Source organism: Mixia osmundae (assembly GCF_000708205.1).
Source record: "Mixia osmundae IAM 14324 unplaced genomic scaffold scaffold_4, whole genome shotgun sequence".
In the NCBI taxonomy this organism is placed as follows: domain Eukaryota; kingdom Fungi; phylum Basidiomycota; class Mixiomycetes; order Mixiales; family Mixiaceae; genus Mixia; species Mixia osmundae.
In genome coordinates, this window is record NW_014575560.1 from 656,678 (window position 1) to 673,824 (window position 17,147).

The 17,147-nt window shown below is 55.8% G+C and overlaps 9 protein-coding genes across 9 annotated transcripts; 4 read left to right on the forward strand and 5 right to left on the reverse strand.

Moving 5' to 3' along the window:
• Positions 1–9: 9 nt before the first annotated feature.
• Positions 10–1,869, forward strand: L969DRAFT_86751 (uncharacterized protein). The gene is made up of 10 exons (XM_014713236.1): positions 10–102; positions 158–184; positions 248–278; positions 331–502; positions 564–710; positions 759–868; positions 917–1,083; positions 1,142–1,280; positions 1,336–1,475; positions 1,527–1,869. The coding sequence occupies exons 1-10, from the start codon at positions 48–50 to the stop codon at positions 1,562–1,564; spliced, it is 1,026 nt and encodes a 341-aa protein (XP_014568722.1). The 5' UTR covers positions 10–47; the 3' UTR covers positions 1,565–1,869.
• Positions 1,540–3,709, reverse strand: L969DRAFT_47591 (uncharacterized protein; the record flags this gene model as incomplete). The annotated part of the gene is made up of 2 exons (XM_014713237.1): positions 1,540–3,469; positions 3,525–3,709. The coding sequence occupies 2 exons, from the start codon at positions 3,707–3,709 to the stop codon at positions 1,540–1,542; spliced, it is 2,115 nt and encodes a 704-aa protein (XP_014568723.1).
• Positions 3,710–3,867: 158 nt separating this feature from the next.
• On the forward strand, positions 3,868–5,916 carry L969DRAFT_93954 (uncharacterized protein; the record flags this gene model as incomplete). The annotated part of the gene is made up of 4 exons (XM_014713238.1): positions 3,868–4,639; positions 4,700–4,785; positions 4,838–5,560; positions 5,608–5,916. 4 exons carry the CDS (start codon positions 3,868–3,870, stop codon positions 5,914–5,916), a joined length of 1,890 nt encoding a protein of 629 aa, XP_014568724.1.
• A 4-nt stretch (positions 5,917–5,920) lies between these two features.
• On the reverse strand, positions 5,921–6,886 carry L969DRAFT_47184 (glycosyltransferase family 62 protein; the record flags this gene model as incomplete). The annotated part of the gene is made up of 3 exons (XM_014713239.1): positions 5,921–6,192; positions 6,243–6,328; positions 6,378–6,886. 3 exons carry the CDS (start codon positions 6,884–6,886, stop codon positions 5,921–5,923), a joined length of 867 nt encoding a protein of 288 aa, XP_014568725.1.
• Positions 6,887–7,301: 415 nt separating this feature from the next.
• Positions 7,302–10,407, forward strand: L969DRAFT_47372 (uncharacterized protein; the record flags this gene model as incomplete). The annotated part of the gene is made up of 3 exons (XM_014713240.1): positions 7,302–7,521; positions 7,576–8,998; positions 9,045–10,407. The coding sequence occupies 3 exons, from the start codon at positions 7,302–7,304 to the stop codon at positions 10,405–10,407; spliced, it is 3,006 nt and encodes a 1,001-aa protein (XP_014568726.1).
• A 128-nt stretch (positions 10,408–10,535) lies between these two features.
• On the reverse strand, positions 10,536–12,219 carry L969DRAFT_16804 (uncharacterized protein; the record flags this gene model as incomplete). Its single annotated transcript, XM_014712875.1, has 8 exons — positions 10,536–10,992; positions 11,045–11,256; positions 11,306–11,403; positions 11,456–11,562; positions 11,609–11,701; positions 11,752–11,795; positions 11,841–12,130; positions 12,195–12,219. 8 exons carry the CDS (start codon positions 12,217–12,219, stop codon positions 10,536–10,538), a joined length of 1,326 nt encoding a protein of 441 aa, XP_014568361.1.
• Positions 12,220–13,071: 852 nt separating this feature from the next.
• L969DRAFT_73531 (uncharacterized protein) lies at positions 13,072–13,507 on the reverse strand (the record flags this gene model as incomplete). Its single annotated transcript, XM_014713241.1, has 2 exons — positions 13,072–13,293; positions 13,424–13,507. 2 exons carry the CDS (start codon positions 13,505–13,507, stop codon positions 13,072–13,074), a joined length of 306 nt encoding a protein of 101 aa, XP_014568727.1.
• Positions 13,508–14,458: 951 nt separating this feature from the next.
• Positions 14,459–16,246, forward strand: L969DRAFT_93958 (glycoside hydrolase family 5 protein; the record flags this gene model as incomplete). Its single annotated transcript, XM_014713242.1, has 7 exons — positions 14,459–14,923; positions 14,972–15,474; positions 15,528–15,659; positions 15,711–15,784; positions 15,832–16,011; positions 16,063–16,087; positions 16,141–16,246. 7 exons carry the CDS (start codon positions 14,459–14,461, stop codon positions 16,244–16,246), a joined length of 1,485 nt encoding a protein of 494 aa, XP_014568728.1.
• Positions 15,904–17,143, reverse strand: L969DRAFT_86760 (uncharacterized protein). Its single transcript, XM_014713243.1, has 4 exons — positions 16,995–17,143; positions 16,642–16,944; positions 16,050–16,586; positions 15,904–16,002 (listed from the first exon to the last, which is right to left on the reverse strand). Exons 1-3 carry the CDS (start codon positions 17,086–17,088, stop codon positions 16,318–16,320), a joined length of 666 nt encoding a protein of 221 aa, XP_014568729.1. The 5' UTR covers positions 17,089–17,143; the 3' UTR covers positions 15,904–16,002; positions 16,050–16,317.
• Between the last annotated feature and the right edge of the window lie 4 nt (positions 17,144–17,147).

A 17,147-nucleotide genomic window follows, 5' to 3' on the forward strand; every position in this document is an offset into this window, starting at 1 on the left:
ACGTCGCGACTCGAATCGACTGGACGACGGGCGAGAAGGGCAGCAGCATGGCGACGAACGGCCATGCTGAACCAGTGTCGACTCAGGAGGGCATCTCAGAAGGCACGCTCGGCTCGATCCGTGCCAGCTGCTCCAAGCTGATGGTACATCGTTGCAGCGGAAGCGGCTCTTTATGATCGGCAAAGTCAGTTCTCATGTACTCCCCTGGGCTCGTTCAACGCTGACGGCGAGCACAACATTTCCGCAGTACGATTATGGGGTGTCGAAGCTCAGAACAGGTTCGACGTCGAGCTCAAAGTGGGCCAACACGACTCATTGAGCGCGCGACAGGATGCGCAAAGCCGCTGTGCTGCTCGTCTGCTTGCGAGGCATAGCCACAGAGATTACAAAGAACATCGTCTTGGCCGGCATCGGTTCACTCAGTATCCTCGACGACCAGGCAGTCACTGAAGAAGACCTAGCGACGGGTTTCTTTCTACGCGAATCTGATATTGGAGCCAATGTCAGTCCGCTAGGTCGATGTCATCGCGCGCGGTATTCCTGAGGCGCTCGCCTGCGAGCAGAGAGCGCAAGCAGCGCAAGAGCGCATACAGCTCCTCAATCCTCGTGTCCAGATCAGCATTCTTCATGACATGTCGCTCCTCTCGGACGAGCACTTTTACTCACGCTTCGACCTCATCTGCCTCACCGACTCTTCCGTCGAACTGATAGTGCGTCGCCGTTTCCATCCGGTGTTGTCGCGCTCATCTGGCCTGCAGGAGCGAGTCAATGCATTGACGCATAAGATGGGAAAGCAATTCTACGCGACAGGCTCATTTGGTATGAACGGCTATGCTTTCTGCGATCTAGGCAAACACAGCTACGTCATGTCAGTAGCCGGCCCTGACCTTCCTCCAAATCGCTGACATCAGCACAGCGAGCAACAGGAGCGACGGCCAGATGGCACGCTGTCCGAGGACGCAAAGAAGCTGACCGTCCAACGCTCAGTCGACTTTGTAGATTTTGCTACTGCACAAGCATACGTCTGGAATCTGTCCCCAAAGAAGCGTCGAAAGCTCAACCCAGCTCTGTCAGCGCTTTTTGGTTCGTCGAAGCTTGTCGTTGTGGCACTTGCTGCCCAACTCATTACTCTTATAAACAGTGCTCTGGGAATATCAGAGGCAACACCATGGTCTGATGCCTGCAAATGAATCAGTCGCTTCGGCTCTCAGCGCGATAGGGACGACAACGTTACCAGCCAAAGGACTTGAGATCGCATCGGATCTCGATGCGTTTTACAGGTAAGATCAGTCCTTGAGCTTGCCCGTGCTGCGCTCATTGTCAGGTGATCTGCAGAGACATAGCTCGCACGGCCAGCTATGATTTCATGCCATCTTGCGCCGTATTGGGCGGCATTGTTGGACAAGACATTCTCAATGCGCTCGGTGGAAGAGAGGCGCCATTGGTCAACCTGCTCGCTTTTGACGGACATTCAAGCGAGTACTTGCTTCGTCACGGGAGCATCGTATTGACGCTTAGACTTACAGACGCGGCGGACATCTATGCTTGCATCCCAGAGGCGTAAGGCAGGGACAACACTGGCCCATTTGCCTGAACGGCATGCTTAAGCGTGGCGCGCGTATCGCTATCGCTCTTGAAGCCAAAGGCTTCGGCTTCTGCGAGCATCTCATTCGCTGCGCGTGGCGAGTGGCGAGCAACGAAGTACAAGGTCGCATTGAAATGTGCTACGTCTGGCACCAGCCGAAGCTGTTGTTGTAGGTGCAAAACACGTCTTGCCTTGGTTCTTTGGCCGGTCAGCGCGTAGCCATATAAGAGCATCGTCAGATCCGACAAAGGCACGCGAGATAGCTTGGCTGTCCCTCCAGACTCTTTGCTCGATATCGCAGCTGCTAGGTCTTCTCTGCCATTAAGGAAGCTGCCGAGTATACGCTCGCTGGAAGCCGGTAGCGCGTCGATTAATATGGCGCATACATGGCTACTGAACTTGGTCTTCTGTCCGTCCAGACGCACAAAGAAGGCGTTTGCGTCAATGAGTCTTCGCTGGAATGCAACGGTGACCAGCTCGTCGTAGGTTATCAAGTTTTGACCATCTTGTGCTGCTTGTAGCATCTTGGGCAACAGTACAGTCACCAGCTGTCGAGTCCTCGGATGAGGAGCGATCTGAGCAAGCAACAAGAGATGTTGAGGCTTAGGCCGCCAGAGAGATCGTGTCATGAGCAGATGGCTCGTCAGCTCTACCATGTCAATCTGGGCACGCTGCAAAACCTTCTGTCGCGCCGTTGCGAGATCAAAGAAGCGATCGATGCCTCGCTCGCCCAGGAAGTATGGCACCTCGGCCGGTGATACTTGTATACGATTTTCGAGCAGGCAAAGGATGGTACGAGCGGTCAGATCGAAACCTTCGCGACCCGTAAGGCCACAGGAGGCATCATAGAGCTCTCGTAAGCAGCTTGAGATTTCCGAGTCGATTGGCAGGCCCAGTCGACGGCGCTGTCTCTCGTATTTTATCATGACGGGCAGGGCGCGTCGCAAGTAGCCCTTCTGGAGCGACAGGCGCATTTCCGCTCGCCAGAGCGCAAAACCATAGACTGCCGACTTTGCCAGAGTAGTATGGCTATTCGTGAGATCTTCGATAGCGGAGGTCAAGAGGCCGTCGTCCACATAGCCGTGTCGAGCAAAGAAGAGATACATCCTGAGCGGCAACTGGACGCGTTCCTCGCTACTAGAGAAAGCGCCGGGCACGAGTGCGCTCAGCCAGCGCAGATATAAGCGCGAATTGGCTCCCTTTGGCTGCAAGAGGAGCAAGACGGCCGCCCGGTCCCATAGAGCCTTTGCAGCCTCATGAGCATCGTCTGATGATAGGGTCGACATTGGCCGCTCGGACTGCGTCGAAGCAGCAACGATCATCTCGACGTCCTCGAGGTTGAGCGAATCTGCGCTGCGCTCCCGCCGTCTGCGCCAGAGGGAATCCCATCGATTGAGAATTAGAGGCGCGAGCCTTTGTGAGGCTTTCAAGTCGCTGCCGTGCCGCGCTTGCATGGCCCTTTGCCAATCTGGAAGGTACGATTGTAGCATCTGGACGAGTGCTTGCGTCTCTGCAAGTTCTGCTGGGCGAAGCAAGTCTGCGACGATGTCCTGCAAGAGCGCGTCGTCTTGTATGCGCACTGTCAAGCAATGAGCCAGCCGCACGAGCGCTCGATTGCTGACGAGCTTGATCGTTTCTTGATGTTCCGGTTGATCTCTGATGAGACAGTAGGCACCGATGGCCGACATGTCGTCCAAGCTCGACCTCGCTGTCCCATAGGCGTTCAATGTATCGATTGCCCGATAGATCGGGCTCATCTCTCGCACTGCGGTGCCCCCCGATGGCCTCTGAGGTAGTCGCTTTGGCACCATTGCGCTCAGGCTTCCGTCGTGGCCGCCAAGCTCGTCGGACAAATTCGATGGTTGTGCCAATGTCGCTCTCGAGCTGTTTGCTCCTGTCAGACGGCGATCGTGCGAGCTCACATGGCAGAGGAGCGCACCGAGTATGTAGCGCCGAGCTTGGCCATGCTCTAGTAGGAGCGGGGGCACCTGAAACGTCCCATTGAGGACGATTGAAGAAGGTCGAGATCGAGGTCCAGCTTGATCGTCGAGCGGCTGCAGACGAGCTTGCAGCCGTTTTGAGCGTGCCCTGCGCTCTCACAATGCTCCGAACATAGCCTGACATGTCCCTCGCTGGCTACTGGCATCACTTGTGGCTGTAGAGGCCAGGCTAAGTCGACGTCATCGTCCTTTCCCTGTCTTGCTGTCAGCGGCAAGGCGCGACTGCTCGGCTGCTCAGCTTGAGCCGCCACAGCTCCTCCTACAGTGCTGCCGGATGAGTCGATGAGCAAGCTGTATACGCTCTATGCGATCGCACAGGGAGCATTCAAGGTTGCCCGAGCGAGCGGCGAGCTCTCGCTCAAGCATGCACCACCGGGTCCACCGGCGTGGCCGCAATCACCTCGAGTGCCGCCTCGTGACATCCTCAAACGAGTTCTCAAACAGCAAGCGGCCGCTCGACCTCCGACAAGTCGAGAGGTCCACCCCGATGTCAGCATATTCGCCGAGCCTGCAAGTCTGAACAAGTCGTCCATTGCAATAGAGCCATCGTCGGGTCAACTTCCACAAGGCGCTACAGCTACCGAGTCGACAGCCACTGCAGGAGATATACCGCGTCAGGCGTATACTGAGCCGCTTCGACCGTCAGAGCGCCCTGCCGAGCCCATATCTCTCGAGCCGTCAGGGACATCGCCAGTGCCATCCGAACTTACGCGCCAAGTCGATCTGCCCCAAGTATCTGTCAGTGGGGCAGAACCCACTGCGACTTCATCCCAACAGGACGAAGACCTGCCGCAGGACATAGAGCAACCCGAGTCTGCTGTCATCCTTCGCGCCTCTAAAGTGCCGTCCTCGAGACTCGGACGTCTTTTTCACTATGGCGGCCTGGCTGCTGGTCTCAGTATGGGTGCTGCCTCTGAGGCCTTCAGGCAGGCACGAGCAGGCGGTAACAGATCTTCACTCCTCCTCAGCCCATCAAATATCCGCCGACTTGTCGATAAGCTAACGAGAATGCGCGGCGCTGCCCTCAAGCTCGGTCAATTTATGTCCATCCAAGGCTAGTAACTCATCTGTCATGCATTGGCAGCACGAATCTGATGCAGCGAGCGACGAGCAGATTCGGCTATGCTGCCGCCCCAGCTCGAGCAGATCCTGCTGCAAGTGCAGAACAATGCAAATTACATGCCAGAATGGCAGACGCGCGTCAGTCCTCCTCCCGAATTTGGACACGCTCTTGAGCTGACTGACAGTGTAGAGCGTCCTTGAGACTGGCCTAGGTCAAGATTGGGAAGAGAGACTTGCAGACTTTTCTTTCGTGCCCTTCGCTTCAGCTTCTATCGGACAGGTCCATCGCGCGACTCAGGTCTCCACCGGTCTGCCTGTCGCCATCAAGATCCAGTTTCCTGGCGTGCGAAACAGCATCGAATCAGACCTGTCGAACCTCAAGCTTCTCCTGACTGCTTCTGCTCTTCTACCGCGCGGCTTGTATCTGGAGAACACGCTCAAAGTCCTGTCGCGCGAGTTGGACGACGAATGTGACTATACTCGAGAAGCGCAATGCGGCCAGAGGTTCGCTGATCTGCTGCAGGGCGACACGCGCTTTTCTGTGCCTGCAATCATACCCGAGCTTTGCTCAGAGCAAGTCTTGACGACCGAGATGATGCAAGGCATCCCCCTTACAAAGACAGTCCGACTCGCCCAAGATACCCGCAACCGCATCGCCTCCGACATTTTACGTCTTTGCTTTCGCGAACTGTTCCATTTTGGCTTTATGCAGACAGATCCCAACTGGACGAACTTTCTCTACAACAAGGCCAACGGCAAGATCGAGCTCATCGACTTCGGCGCATCACGATCATACAGCACCGACTTTATCGACGGTTATCTCAAGCTGCTCCAAGCAGCCATCAAAGGTGACCGACAAGCATGCATTGACGAATCTCTCGCGCTCGGCTATCTCACGGGCAACGAAAGCGAGGTGTGTTCGAAGAGCAGGACTTGTGCACAGGCTGAAGGTGCTTTTAGGTCATGCTGGATGCGCACGTCGAGTCAATGGTCGCCTTAGGCGAGCCTTTCCGACCCGACGCACCGTCACCCTATCCCTTTGCTCAGCAGACCATCACAGATCGCATCCGAGCTCAGATACCCATCATGCTGCGACATCGGTTGACGCCGCCGCCAGTGGAGACTTACAGCCTCAATCGCAAGCTATCTGGCTGCTTCTTGCTCTGCGCCCGTCTCGGCGCCCATATCGACTGTCGCACAGTCTTGCAAGAAGTGCTGGACGAAGCCCCAGCAGCTCGTGTTCGTTCAAGATCTTTTGCGACAATCTAGTCGTCTAGCCGTACAGCCCGTGAAAGACGTGATACTTCGGCAGGCCAACCATCCGACCGCCAAGTCTTTTGACCATCTGTGCGAAGCCTTCCGTCTCGATCTGATTGTCGAACGCGTAGGCTGGAAACGTTGCGCCATTGCGATGCATCTCGGCTCTGACAAAGGTGCAACAGCCGCCGACGCCATCGAGCTCCATCTCATCCGGAGACGTCTCTGGCCGCTCCCGCGAGTAGGCATCTGCCAGAAGATACCGCCCAGTCTGCAGCTCAGGGTAGCCTAGATCACGCATCAGCCTCCCATTGTCGGATTGCATCGAAGGCACATACCCTCAATGAGAATATCTGAGGGCTGCAACGAAGCTTTGATGGCCATGCTCTCGTCAGTTTCGGCCCAATTGTTCTTATCATAAGGGCTGTCCCCACCGCTTCAGCGCAAGTGGCTAGAGATATGACGTGACTGACCCCATATCATCATACGTCTTCCACATGCAATTTGGCACGATGACGTCTGCAGTCTTGAGCCTTCGTGACCAGGACAGGAGGTCCTCGATCAGTGTCGGCTTGTAGTCGACAATGTCCACATCCATCCAGAGCGCCCAGTCGACCTCTGGACTCAGACCAGCCGACAGCAAGCTCGCACGCGACTTGGCTAGCAGCGTTCGTCGATGAATCTGCAGCTCGAAAGAATGCCTCGTCTTGCCGATATTCTCGATACCCGCTGCAGGCATAGCAGGAGAGTCTGCAAAGTTTTTGTTGAGCACGCTGATCTTGTTGTAGCGGAGATGACGTCGCCATTTGGTCTGGCGCTCGTTGGCGAGCTCTTTTGCGCGTTTGAATGTGCCGTCGTGAGAGTCACTCACGAGGACAGCGATCTGGATCAAGTGACGTGGATAGGTGAGCGAGTCAATGAGGTGAAAGTAGTGCCAGATGTGTTCGATCGCATTCTTCATTGGACAGAGAATCAAGACCATTTCGTTCGGATGTGCAGCTGCTTCATGCTTCGTGCGTTCTCCTATGGGAGCGGAAAGATCCCTGCTGACAAACAGTGATGTGTGACTGGCTCTGATACCCTTGAGCGCCGGTAGAGGAGGTCCAAAGGTCCATGTGATTGCCAATAAAGAGCCAAGGGCCAGCAAGGTCATCGCTAAGCCTCTCAGCGACGAGCGAGCCTTTTGACGGCGTGCGAGTCCAGCCGTTGAGCTGTTGCCATTCGCGCCACTGAATGGCAGCGACTTGGAGTCTCGACGGCGAGCCTTCATGGCTCCACAGCTTTGACTGCCGACCCCGTCTTTGACGTCACGAGGCGATCGACGCGTCGCGCTTTCGCGTGTCTTCGCTGGCTTTGGCCGCGAGTTGGTCGGCGCGCCCGAGTCCGGTGAGTCAGGCATGGCGCCTCATGGCAGTCGCAAGGGCCACATGTCCGTCAAGGACAAGCGAATCAAGCTCCGACCGGCGCCTGAGAGCCAAGCCTGCACACTGACAGAGGAAGAGCGATCGGCGCAAGTCCAAGCTGCCATTCGAGCCAGAGAGGCTAGTCGTGTCGACTGTCTGTACGGACAAGAAGCCGCGACGTCATTCAGGAAGGGGAAAGCGAGAGCGCTAGGTGGTATGTACACCATTGTGCAAATCTCTGGACAGAGGAAGCTGACCACAAGCGCAGAGGAGAGCGAGCCAGAAGAAGAGGACCGTCTGCCACTCCATGGCGTCAAGATCTCTGCGACGGGCATACAAGACGATGCGCGGACCAAGCTGGGAGAACAAGTCACTGCGCTGGGCGGCAGCATGTCGTCTTCGCTCATGACGACAACGTCGATCCTCCTCGTGCCTTCCCTGGGCTTACAGGACGAGTCAGAGGAGAATGTCCTGGCCAGACAGCACCTGCAAGTCACCTTGCGCGACAGTGACAAGTTCAGAACAGCAGTCAGGCGCGGCATACTTGTGCTCTCCATCGACTGGATTGATGACTTGCACCAGTGCTGGCTACAAGCTGAAGCCATCGATCTGCTGGAATCGATCAAGCTGCACCGAGTAAGACCATTGGAGACCCTCAAAATCAGCATCACCGGGTTTCCAAAGGAGCCCGAGTCGACCCGCAATGACTATCTGCGGCTACTAGAGGAACAAGGCGCAGACACATCCTCTCGACTGAAATTAGGCGTCTCTCACCTCGTCGTCTACGCGACTCCAGAGATCGTCAAGGCTCATCAAGAGACCGGCGAGCTAGAGCCATCGAGCAAGTTGAAGGTCGACTGGCTTCCCAAGCTCAATGGACGCATCGCTGCCAATCTCGCAAAGACCCCAGATGAGCGAGGCATGGTCTTGGTCGACGATGTTCTCACTGCCCAAAGACTCCTGCGAACCTGTCGTGCGGTCTGGTCGACATGGGTCGAAGATTCATTGGCAGCCGGCTATGCTCTGCCAGAGGACGCATACGATCTCTCGAAGAAAAATACCAAACTGGCAGAGCGTCAGGTACCCTTGCCGATCGACCTACCAGCCTATCTTGCTACTCACTTCAGGCCCCGTACCTCCCGCGCATCGGCGCCGCAGCTAAAGCGCAAGCAGCCTGACGATGACCCTTCCGTCGTACTGGCAGACGCCACAATCGTAGATGAAGGCGCAAGCACGAGGGAGAAAGCGATCATACGCAGATCGGCGAGTGCTACCCGCGTTCGCCTCGCACCTGAGGACCTCTCACAGCTCCTAGGCTCGAGCACATCCAGCAAGCCAGCTGTTTTGGCTGATTCGACTCAGCTGCATCAAACTGCTAAATCAGTGGCTATGAAGGTCGATAGCAAGCCTCATGCGACACCAAGCACTCATCTGGGCGGCGTCAGAAACGGCCAGACTATCGCGGCAACGCCGAGGAATCCGAACTTACCCAGTCTCATGAGTACACTTGCCAAACCAGAAGCTGCACCCCGACCAGCGCGCCAGATCTTCGCCGGCTACCGCTTTCAGCATTGCGGGCTCGCAGGGATATCCTGCACGCGCTTCGTCGAATGCGTCATCGAGCATGGAGGAACTTTCGTTGAGGAGGATGACATGGCCACTCCAGATTGGATCGTCGTGCCGTTTGCGAAGTAAGCCTGGCTCCTTGAGAGCTGTGCCATGCTGACACTTGTGCAGCCCGCCTGAGAGCATCGATCTCTCTGATACCCGCGTAGTCAGCCAATATTGGGTCGAACGGTGCCTCTACATTGGCTCGATATCTAACCCTGATGCGCATCACATGAGCCGCGCCGTCAGGTTCGCTTTGCCGATAGCTGGCGCAGATCTAATCCATTGCACCGGCTCAGGTCTTGACGAGCTCGACAGAGCGCTACTCAAACGACTTGGGCGACTTTTCGGTCTACATGTCACTGCTTCTATCGAGCCGCAGACAAATCTCGTCATTGTGCCGCCGATGGTCAGTGTCCTTGAAGAGGGTCGCAAGGTTGGCTACGCTCGCGAACACGGCATCGAGATCGCGGGCTTTGATCGTCTGATCCGTCTTGCTCGCGCTTCACCGTCGGGGCTTACAGAGCCACCGGCTACTACAGAAAGCGTGCAGGTCGATGCTCTACCGCCATTGCATGGCTGCGTCATCACGACTAGTCAGCGTTTTGAGCATCAAGCGGAGAGCATGAGAAGCATTGCGCAGAAGCTCGGCGGCCTCTTTGTTCGGACCATGACGGACAGTGTGACTCATCTAATCCATTGCAGCACTCAGACAGGCATGGTCCTGCCAGAATGGCAGCCTTTGCTCGATCGTGGCGGATTCATCGTCCACCCAAAATGGCTGGAAGACTCGCTCGCAGAAAGCACACGCAAAGTGGAGCGTGACTATCCTCAATCCTACAGTGTCTCGCGACTGATCGCAAGAGCTGGCTCAGCGCCTGTCCTGCCTTGCTCTGCAGCTCTCGCGAAAAGACTGACGAACTCGGCGCAGCCGGCCTCAGCGAGCGCGCCTTCATTCGCTGTCCCTGTACCACTGAAGGCGCAAGACGATCAATCGCAATCGCCAGATGATCGTCAGCGCAGTCCACTCTCGCAGATTGATCAGACATCGAATGCTGATACCGGTGCGCGTCGTCTCAGCCAGTCACATACTGAATGCCAGCTCCGCACACCTTCAAGAGCGAATCAAGAGAACGAGGGCGTTCAGCTTACGGCTGATACATCAGCGCCTGTGACTGAAACCGTCATGGCGAACCAGATCTTCTCAAAAATTTACGAAAATGGGCTACCGACGTCAGCCTCTCGCAAAGTAGATCGCCGCAAAGTCAGGCCGACTTCGAGACCCGCTGATCCATCCGCACCCACTACGGGTCAACGACGCAGACCTTTCGAGATCAGTCAAGTACAACCCTACAATGATGCCGTCAACCACGAGACGCAAGAGCAAAGCGTCGTCTTCGGCTGGGGAGCCTCATCTGGCTCTCGCGCGCGGCTACAAGGCGTACAAGAGGGAGTCAGTGAACATTCTCAAAGACAGACGAGGCAGCGATAGACCGTAGAGAACAGCACTGCTGCAATGATGAATGTTGTCGTAGCAACTTAACGTATCGTTTCGTTTTCCCCCTCTACATGCTGCCCTGCTTGCGCATCGTACCGACCTCTCGACTCTTTTTCCTCTTCTTACTTGGCTGGTTCTTCTATTGCGATACCTTCGTCGTCGCTGCGATGCAGCACATGTAAGGGCGCGGCGCTCGTCGGCGAAGAGGCTGTGCCGGACGCTGTCGATTTGTCGTCGCTGCCCGTGCGCGAGAAGCTGTTGACTTCAACCTGCTCGCGCTTCTCTCTGCGTGCTTGTCGCCTATGCCATGCGGCAGACTTCAGACCAAAGAAGTGCGTCCTGCCCTCTGACCACTTCATGTAGACAAGCACGACCGTGACGGCGATCCAGTAGAAGACGTATGACAGAATCGTCCCGACTGTTGCGCTGTTTGTCCATCCGAGAATAGCATTGAAGATGAGCCAGCCTAGGCCAACGTCGGTCTTGAGTTCGGGGTTGCCATAGTTGACATGCCACACATTGCCTGCCACAGGATATGAGCCCGGGCCCGACCCGCTCTCGGACGCGTCGCCGCCAGTCCTGCAGCAAGCGATGAGCTTCGTAAGAAGCCCGGCCAGGGTAAACCACGCACAATTGGTTGAATTTGTAATTCTGGAAGTTGAGAACGGCTTTGCTGAACAGGCCAGCACCGATGAGGAGTAAGAAATTGGTCGAGACGACCAGGAAAATCGACAAATTTATCCTACTGGAAGACTTATAGATGAGAAAGCCGACGAGGAAGCCACAAAGGATGCCGACGATAGCAGCAATCGGGATCGATGTAGCCTGTTGACCAAGAGTGACCTGCGAGTCTGTTAGTCTTAGCCTCCTCGGCTCGCAACATGTGGCGTACACCGGCAACAAATACGACCGCTTCGAGGCCCTCTCGCAGCACGGTGATGAGCGGCAGGATGAACAGAGCCCATCTGCTTGATCTGCCCTCGGAAGACACTGTCTCATGGCGATCAGCCTGGAAGTCGGACGAGCCATCATAACGACCTACCTCCTTTGCCCTTGTTCATGAAGGCAGTCTGTAGCTTATACTTCCATTGGATCTTGGCGCGATCGACTCGCATCATCGTGATACCCATGATGAAGATCATGACGGATCTGCATAGGGTTCGAGACCTTTCCAAGCTGAGAAGGTGGGGCTTACGCGACGAGAGAGAAGATCCCCTCCCAGAGGTCCTCTGACTGACCATAGAGGTCGTTGAGTGTAGTATAGAAGACAGCAATGAAAGCAGCGCCACTGTAGAGGACAAGTAAGCCTACGTCAAATCGCCCGACCCAGTGGCTTACATGCAGAGCGCGATGAATAGGCCGGTCAAGGCGCCCGCCCAGATCTGGAGCGCGTGTCAGTGTCAGCTAGCAGGAGAAGAACTACCTACTTGGATGTAGAGGCGCTTGAGAAGCTTCCTCTGGCGTCCTTCGGCGTGGCTGATGTCTTCGTCGACTAATTCGTGCACATCCACTTCATGGTTACCGTGAGGGAACTTTGGCGCGTCTTCTTTCTCGGCTTCTTTCGATTGGATGAGGGTGGTGTCGCCGCCTGTGTCGGCAGATGCGAGCGAGGTTCTGACGGGCACGACGTGGACTACGAGCTGCTTCGCCAGGGAAAGCAGGACGGAGATGATAATAGCCGCTTCTAGTGTTTCTCTGAAAAGGATGAAGAAGATGGCTATGAGGCAGTATGCAACGTTAGCAAAGTGTTTGCACGCGTAGACGGTACGAAAGTCACGTACGAACTGAGAAAAGGTCTTTCGTCATTGTGGGCGAGGTCTCCTGAAAAGTTTGCAGTCTGCAAGCGCGCGACTCTTGACTCGCTGTCTTGTTTGAGGCTGAGCCTGTTCATGCATGATGAGTCCGAGCTCGCGAATGTTACGGCTGTAGCGACCTACTCTACCCTACTGATTGATTGTCAAGATGAGATAGGAAGAGATCGATCTGATCCGATATTCCGCAGTAAACGCCACAACGCCAAGCCCGGCTTGAGCCGCGGGAGACAGTGCTGGCTCACCGGCTGCAGCAGGCTACATGTCGATCAACGTGGACCTACTGTGTCTCAAGGGTTGCTTTGTGCATTTGGTAACAATGATGTTGATCTCTGACTCACGCTACAGCCCGTCTGGTGTCGTTCTCGACGGCCTGCTTGGTCCGTTTCGTCAGTACACGATGTCAGCATGCACATAGTTCAGTGCACGCAGTATTGGTCAGAAGCCCGGAATCCCAGAAGATGGCAGGCCTTTTGGGTGCCCGCCATCTCATTTGCTACCCGCCATCTTTTTCTCACTCATTCGCGGACTGTTGTGCAACTTTCCCACCACTGGCAAATTTATGCACACCAAGTACCAAGGCGACAAATGTACTGCCAGACCGACACTTATCAATGACCCTGGCCCGCCTCTGAGTCTGCCATGTGTCGCAGCATGGGGATCACGCGTCTCTCGTGAGATGATCGGTTTGTCAACAAGAAGATCAGTACATCGCGGCCCGCGAGCGAGTCGCTCTGACACTGCCACCTTGAGGTTATGATCGCAACATGACCGGTGACGGGTGAGTACTCAATGCGTGAGCGGGTCGTGGGCAAGACCAGCAAATGTACTGCCAGACCGACACTTATCAATGACCCTGGCCCGCCTCTGAGTCTGCCATGTGTCGCAGCATGGGGATCACGCGTCTCTCGTGAGATGATCGGTTTGTCAACAAGAAGATCAGTACATCGCGGCCCGCGAGCGAGTCGCTCTGACACTGCCACCTTGAGGTTATGATCGCAACATGACCGGTGACGGGTGAGTACTCAATGCGTGAGCGGGTCGTAGGCAAGAGCAGCACACCTTCCATCTACAAGTCCTCATTCCCACAACGCAATGCATGATCATCATCAGTCTATCGTGTAAACTTCATGCCTCGTGGAAAGATCACGCCGAGAGTGCAGAAGGTAATATGCATATCATTTCGCGGCTTGACGTACCCTGCGCGCGGCACACCTACCGTTACCCTGACGGCTCCTAACGCAGCTCTTGATGCGCCTGAGCCAGCTTTCCAGCGACAGCATGCTCATTTGCATGATCTTTGGGGGCAGGCACCTGCATCGTTGGTTTTGGAACCGCGTATTACGAGCTACAGGACGGCAACGAGCTCTGCTCTGGACTGCCGAGACTCGTAGTCGTGCGGATGAGGCATGCCTTGAGCTCGCGAGCTGGCTGAGACTCAGCTTGCTGTGAGCCTCTGGCGGCACGCGCGTTCTGCGAGACGGACTTGAAACACACTTGGCTAGGTTGCAGCCTCGAAACGCCGTGCCCCGGCAATGAAGCATCTCGAATTGTTTATCGTTGTACTCGATGAATCTACAGACGGGATCAGCTCGCTTGCCACTGGGAGGCTGTCCGGCTGCTGCCAATCCGAGCCCGAGAATGGCGGCCTGCGATCATGCCACTGTAGGGAGGCCATTGATGTATGCAGTAGCTCCTCTCGATCAGTGATTTCGAGGTGCAGCCGTCTACCAGCTGTTGCTGCTGCAATTCGACGAGGTGTTCGTTGGTGACTGATTGCTTGACGGTGGACTCGACGGCGCGCACCTTTCTGTCGAGAGATCAGATGCTCTCATCAATATCATCGACTTAGCACAGCCATAAGTTAGTCTTCCGCCTGGAGGGCCTTGCTCGCATCACTGTGTAACGACAATGGCCTGCTGGCATGCAATGTACCAAGACGACTTTGCTCGAGATCTTGTGGCATACACTCGTCCGCTCTGGTCTCGTTGCTGCCAGGACCAGCACGCATGGCAAACTCTGCGTCATCGTCATGATCATCATACGGAAAGAATCAGCTTCTCTCCATCGAATTTGCATTTATACCATCGATCGCGTTACGCCCAGCACGCGACGATATCAACTTTGGAAAGGCATCAATGTGCCTTTGATAGTCCTTCAGACTCTCCACAGAAAGGCGCAGCGAGCGTAGCAGGATGCGATTGCCAGTGTGAGCAGACGAGACGACGAAGGCGATGCCGCACTGGAGATTAGCAGCAGCTCTACTGCTTTCGAGCTTTGCAGCCGCGCAAGATGCCGGACTGTCCGGCCCCGTGGACGATACAGACCCGGGCGGTCTGCAGCTCATCGTAGCAAATGCGACTGCCACCCCAGACGATATGGCCGCTGTGACGGTGACAATGACGAGCACGCACTGGGTCGTGGCTGCGACAAGTCATCAACAAATGGCATTCGCAACTCCACACGCCAAGGCTACCGCCAAGCAAAACAAGAAAGCGCATTCGAAATCAAGTGCGTCTCCACAAGCGAGCACAACGAGGATTGCACGGGGCAAAGCGAAAGCGTCTGTGCCTGCCAATACAACACAGAATGCAGTCTCGCTCAGCAAGCTCATCAACGTCACAGACGAATGGGATTGGACCACATTCAAAGCCAACGGCGTCAACATAGGCAATTGGCAAGTTCTCGAAAGCTGGATGGTGCGTCGTCTGTACCGTCTACGGGTTGCATGCTGACACGACAGCCAGAACCCGACATGGTTTGCTTCCATTGCCGCCGGTACAGGCGCAGTAGACGAATGGACGCTGGCGGAGTATCGCGGGCACAAGATAATGGGACCCATTCTCACACAGCACTGGGATACCTGGATAACAGAGAAAGACGTCCAAACGCTGTCCGATCTCAATGTCAACATGATGCGCATACCGGTCGGCTTCTGGGCCTGGGGCAACGTGACGGGCGTCATGGCAGGCGAGCCTTACTACATCGGCGACCGCTTGTCGAGGATACAGAGACTCATCGAATGGGGAGCGCTGCATAACATCTATAGCGTCATCGACATGCACGGAATGCCAGGATCACAATCTGGCAACGATCATACCGGGCATGTCGGCCCGAAACTGTTCTTTCAGCCTGCGAACCAACAGCGCTCGCGTAGAGTCATCCAGGTCGTCTCTGACTGGATCGACGCATTGCCCAAGACGACGCGGAGCTGGGTTGCCGGTCTCGAAGTCGTCAATGAACCGCAGCTGTACGCGCACCGCATCTGAAGCAGGTGATTCGAGCTGAGCTTGGATTCGACAGGTCTGCGACAGGCTCATGGTACGACAAGACATACGAGCCCGTCTTAAAGAGCTTCTACCACGACTCATACAACATCATCCAGAATGGCAACACGCCTAAGAAGACGACCGTCATCCATGATGCCTTCTACCCGTACGTACCATCAGCCTCCACGCAGACGCACAAGTCTCAAGCGTCCAGCAGACCTGGCACAGGCGTGTGGGATGATTTCATGCTCAACGTTCCAAAGAACAACCTCGTTCTTAGCAGTCATCCATGTCGGGGCATCTCGCACAATCTTGCGTCAAGCTGACTTGCATTGCAGACTACCACTGGGACACGTACAGCGATGCAGAGGCTGCCATCAACACCTACAAGTCGGCCGACTGGTTTAACTACCCCCGACCGCTCTGGCTCAACGAATGGTCACTCAGCCTGCCAGATGATTGCGTCAATTCGTACACCGAATCGAGCGATTGGTACCAGCGCTTCTGGCAGCACCAAGGTAAGCGTTGGGCCAGGCATTTGCGGCAGCAAGCTGACGTGCTTACTGCAGTCGGCGAGTGGTATCAGTTTGCAGGGTGCGTCTGCTATGCGCCCTCGCATGCATGTGCTGAACAGGTTGCCCTTGCAGACATGCATTCTGGTCGATCAAGACGATCGACAATCCGCCGTGGTCGTTGGAGATCTTGGCCAATGCGATTCCGACGGCGATAGAGACGGTAACGACGCCCGAATGAGTGACGAGAGACGCTAGCGCAATGCCCGTAGATGTGTTTGTTCAGTCGCAGTCGCAGAATGTATGTATTGTTTAGCTTGGCCGGATACGTTTGCGGTCGCGATTGTCATCTGTGAGCGTGTCTGTCCTTGCATGTTTGCGGAGCTTTCTCGTCTTTGAATCTCGGTACGTCTTTGACCATGTTGCCGGGTCAAAACCAGGCAAGACGCCAGCTTTGAGCGTGAAGGCCTCTCTGATCGCGCTTTCGTCAAAGTCGTGAATAGGCCCAGGTTCTTTGTTGGGGTCGAAGAGGAGGTCCTGTAGCAAGTGAGTCTGACTGTCCTTTGCTGGCTTGACGTACGCTGTCGAACAGACTGACTCAGACGTTGCGGTTGGAGTCAGCAATGCAAGACCGACCTGGTTCGTCCATCGCGTAGGCATACAGACTCTTGTCCATCTTGTTCTTTCTCCCGTCTGGCTGCGATGGCGAAGAAGGCTGACCGAGCGTCGCTGCCTTCTTGCTGGGTCCTACGCTCCAAGCGGGCATGCCCAGGGTGATATCGACCGGTTTAAACTTGTCGGTCTGGTCAGCCGGCTCAGTATCGTTGACGCTGTCTTGGGCTGCCTTTTTGTACGGCCGCACAAAGTGGTCATAGAGCGGCAACAGGTCGAACACGCCGAGAAGATCCTGTCGACCGCTGAATGCGGGCGAGATCTGATCTGCTTTGAGCGTAAGCTGTCGCACGAGCTAGAGATGGCCAAAGTGGTACTTGAGACGGGGCACGGGTAGGCTGCCGTCGAGTCCAGCTCGGCTGCCGGACGAGACGCTGGAGCATCAGGCTTGATCTCCTCGGCCGGCGACATGCTCAAGCCCGGCGAAGTGAGCCGGCCAGTGAGCAGCTTTGCGCCCGCGTCGCCGTTCG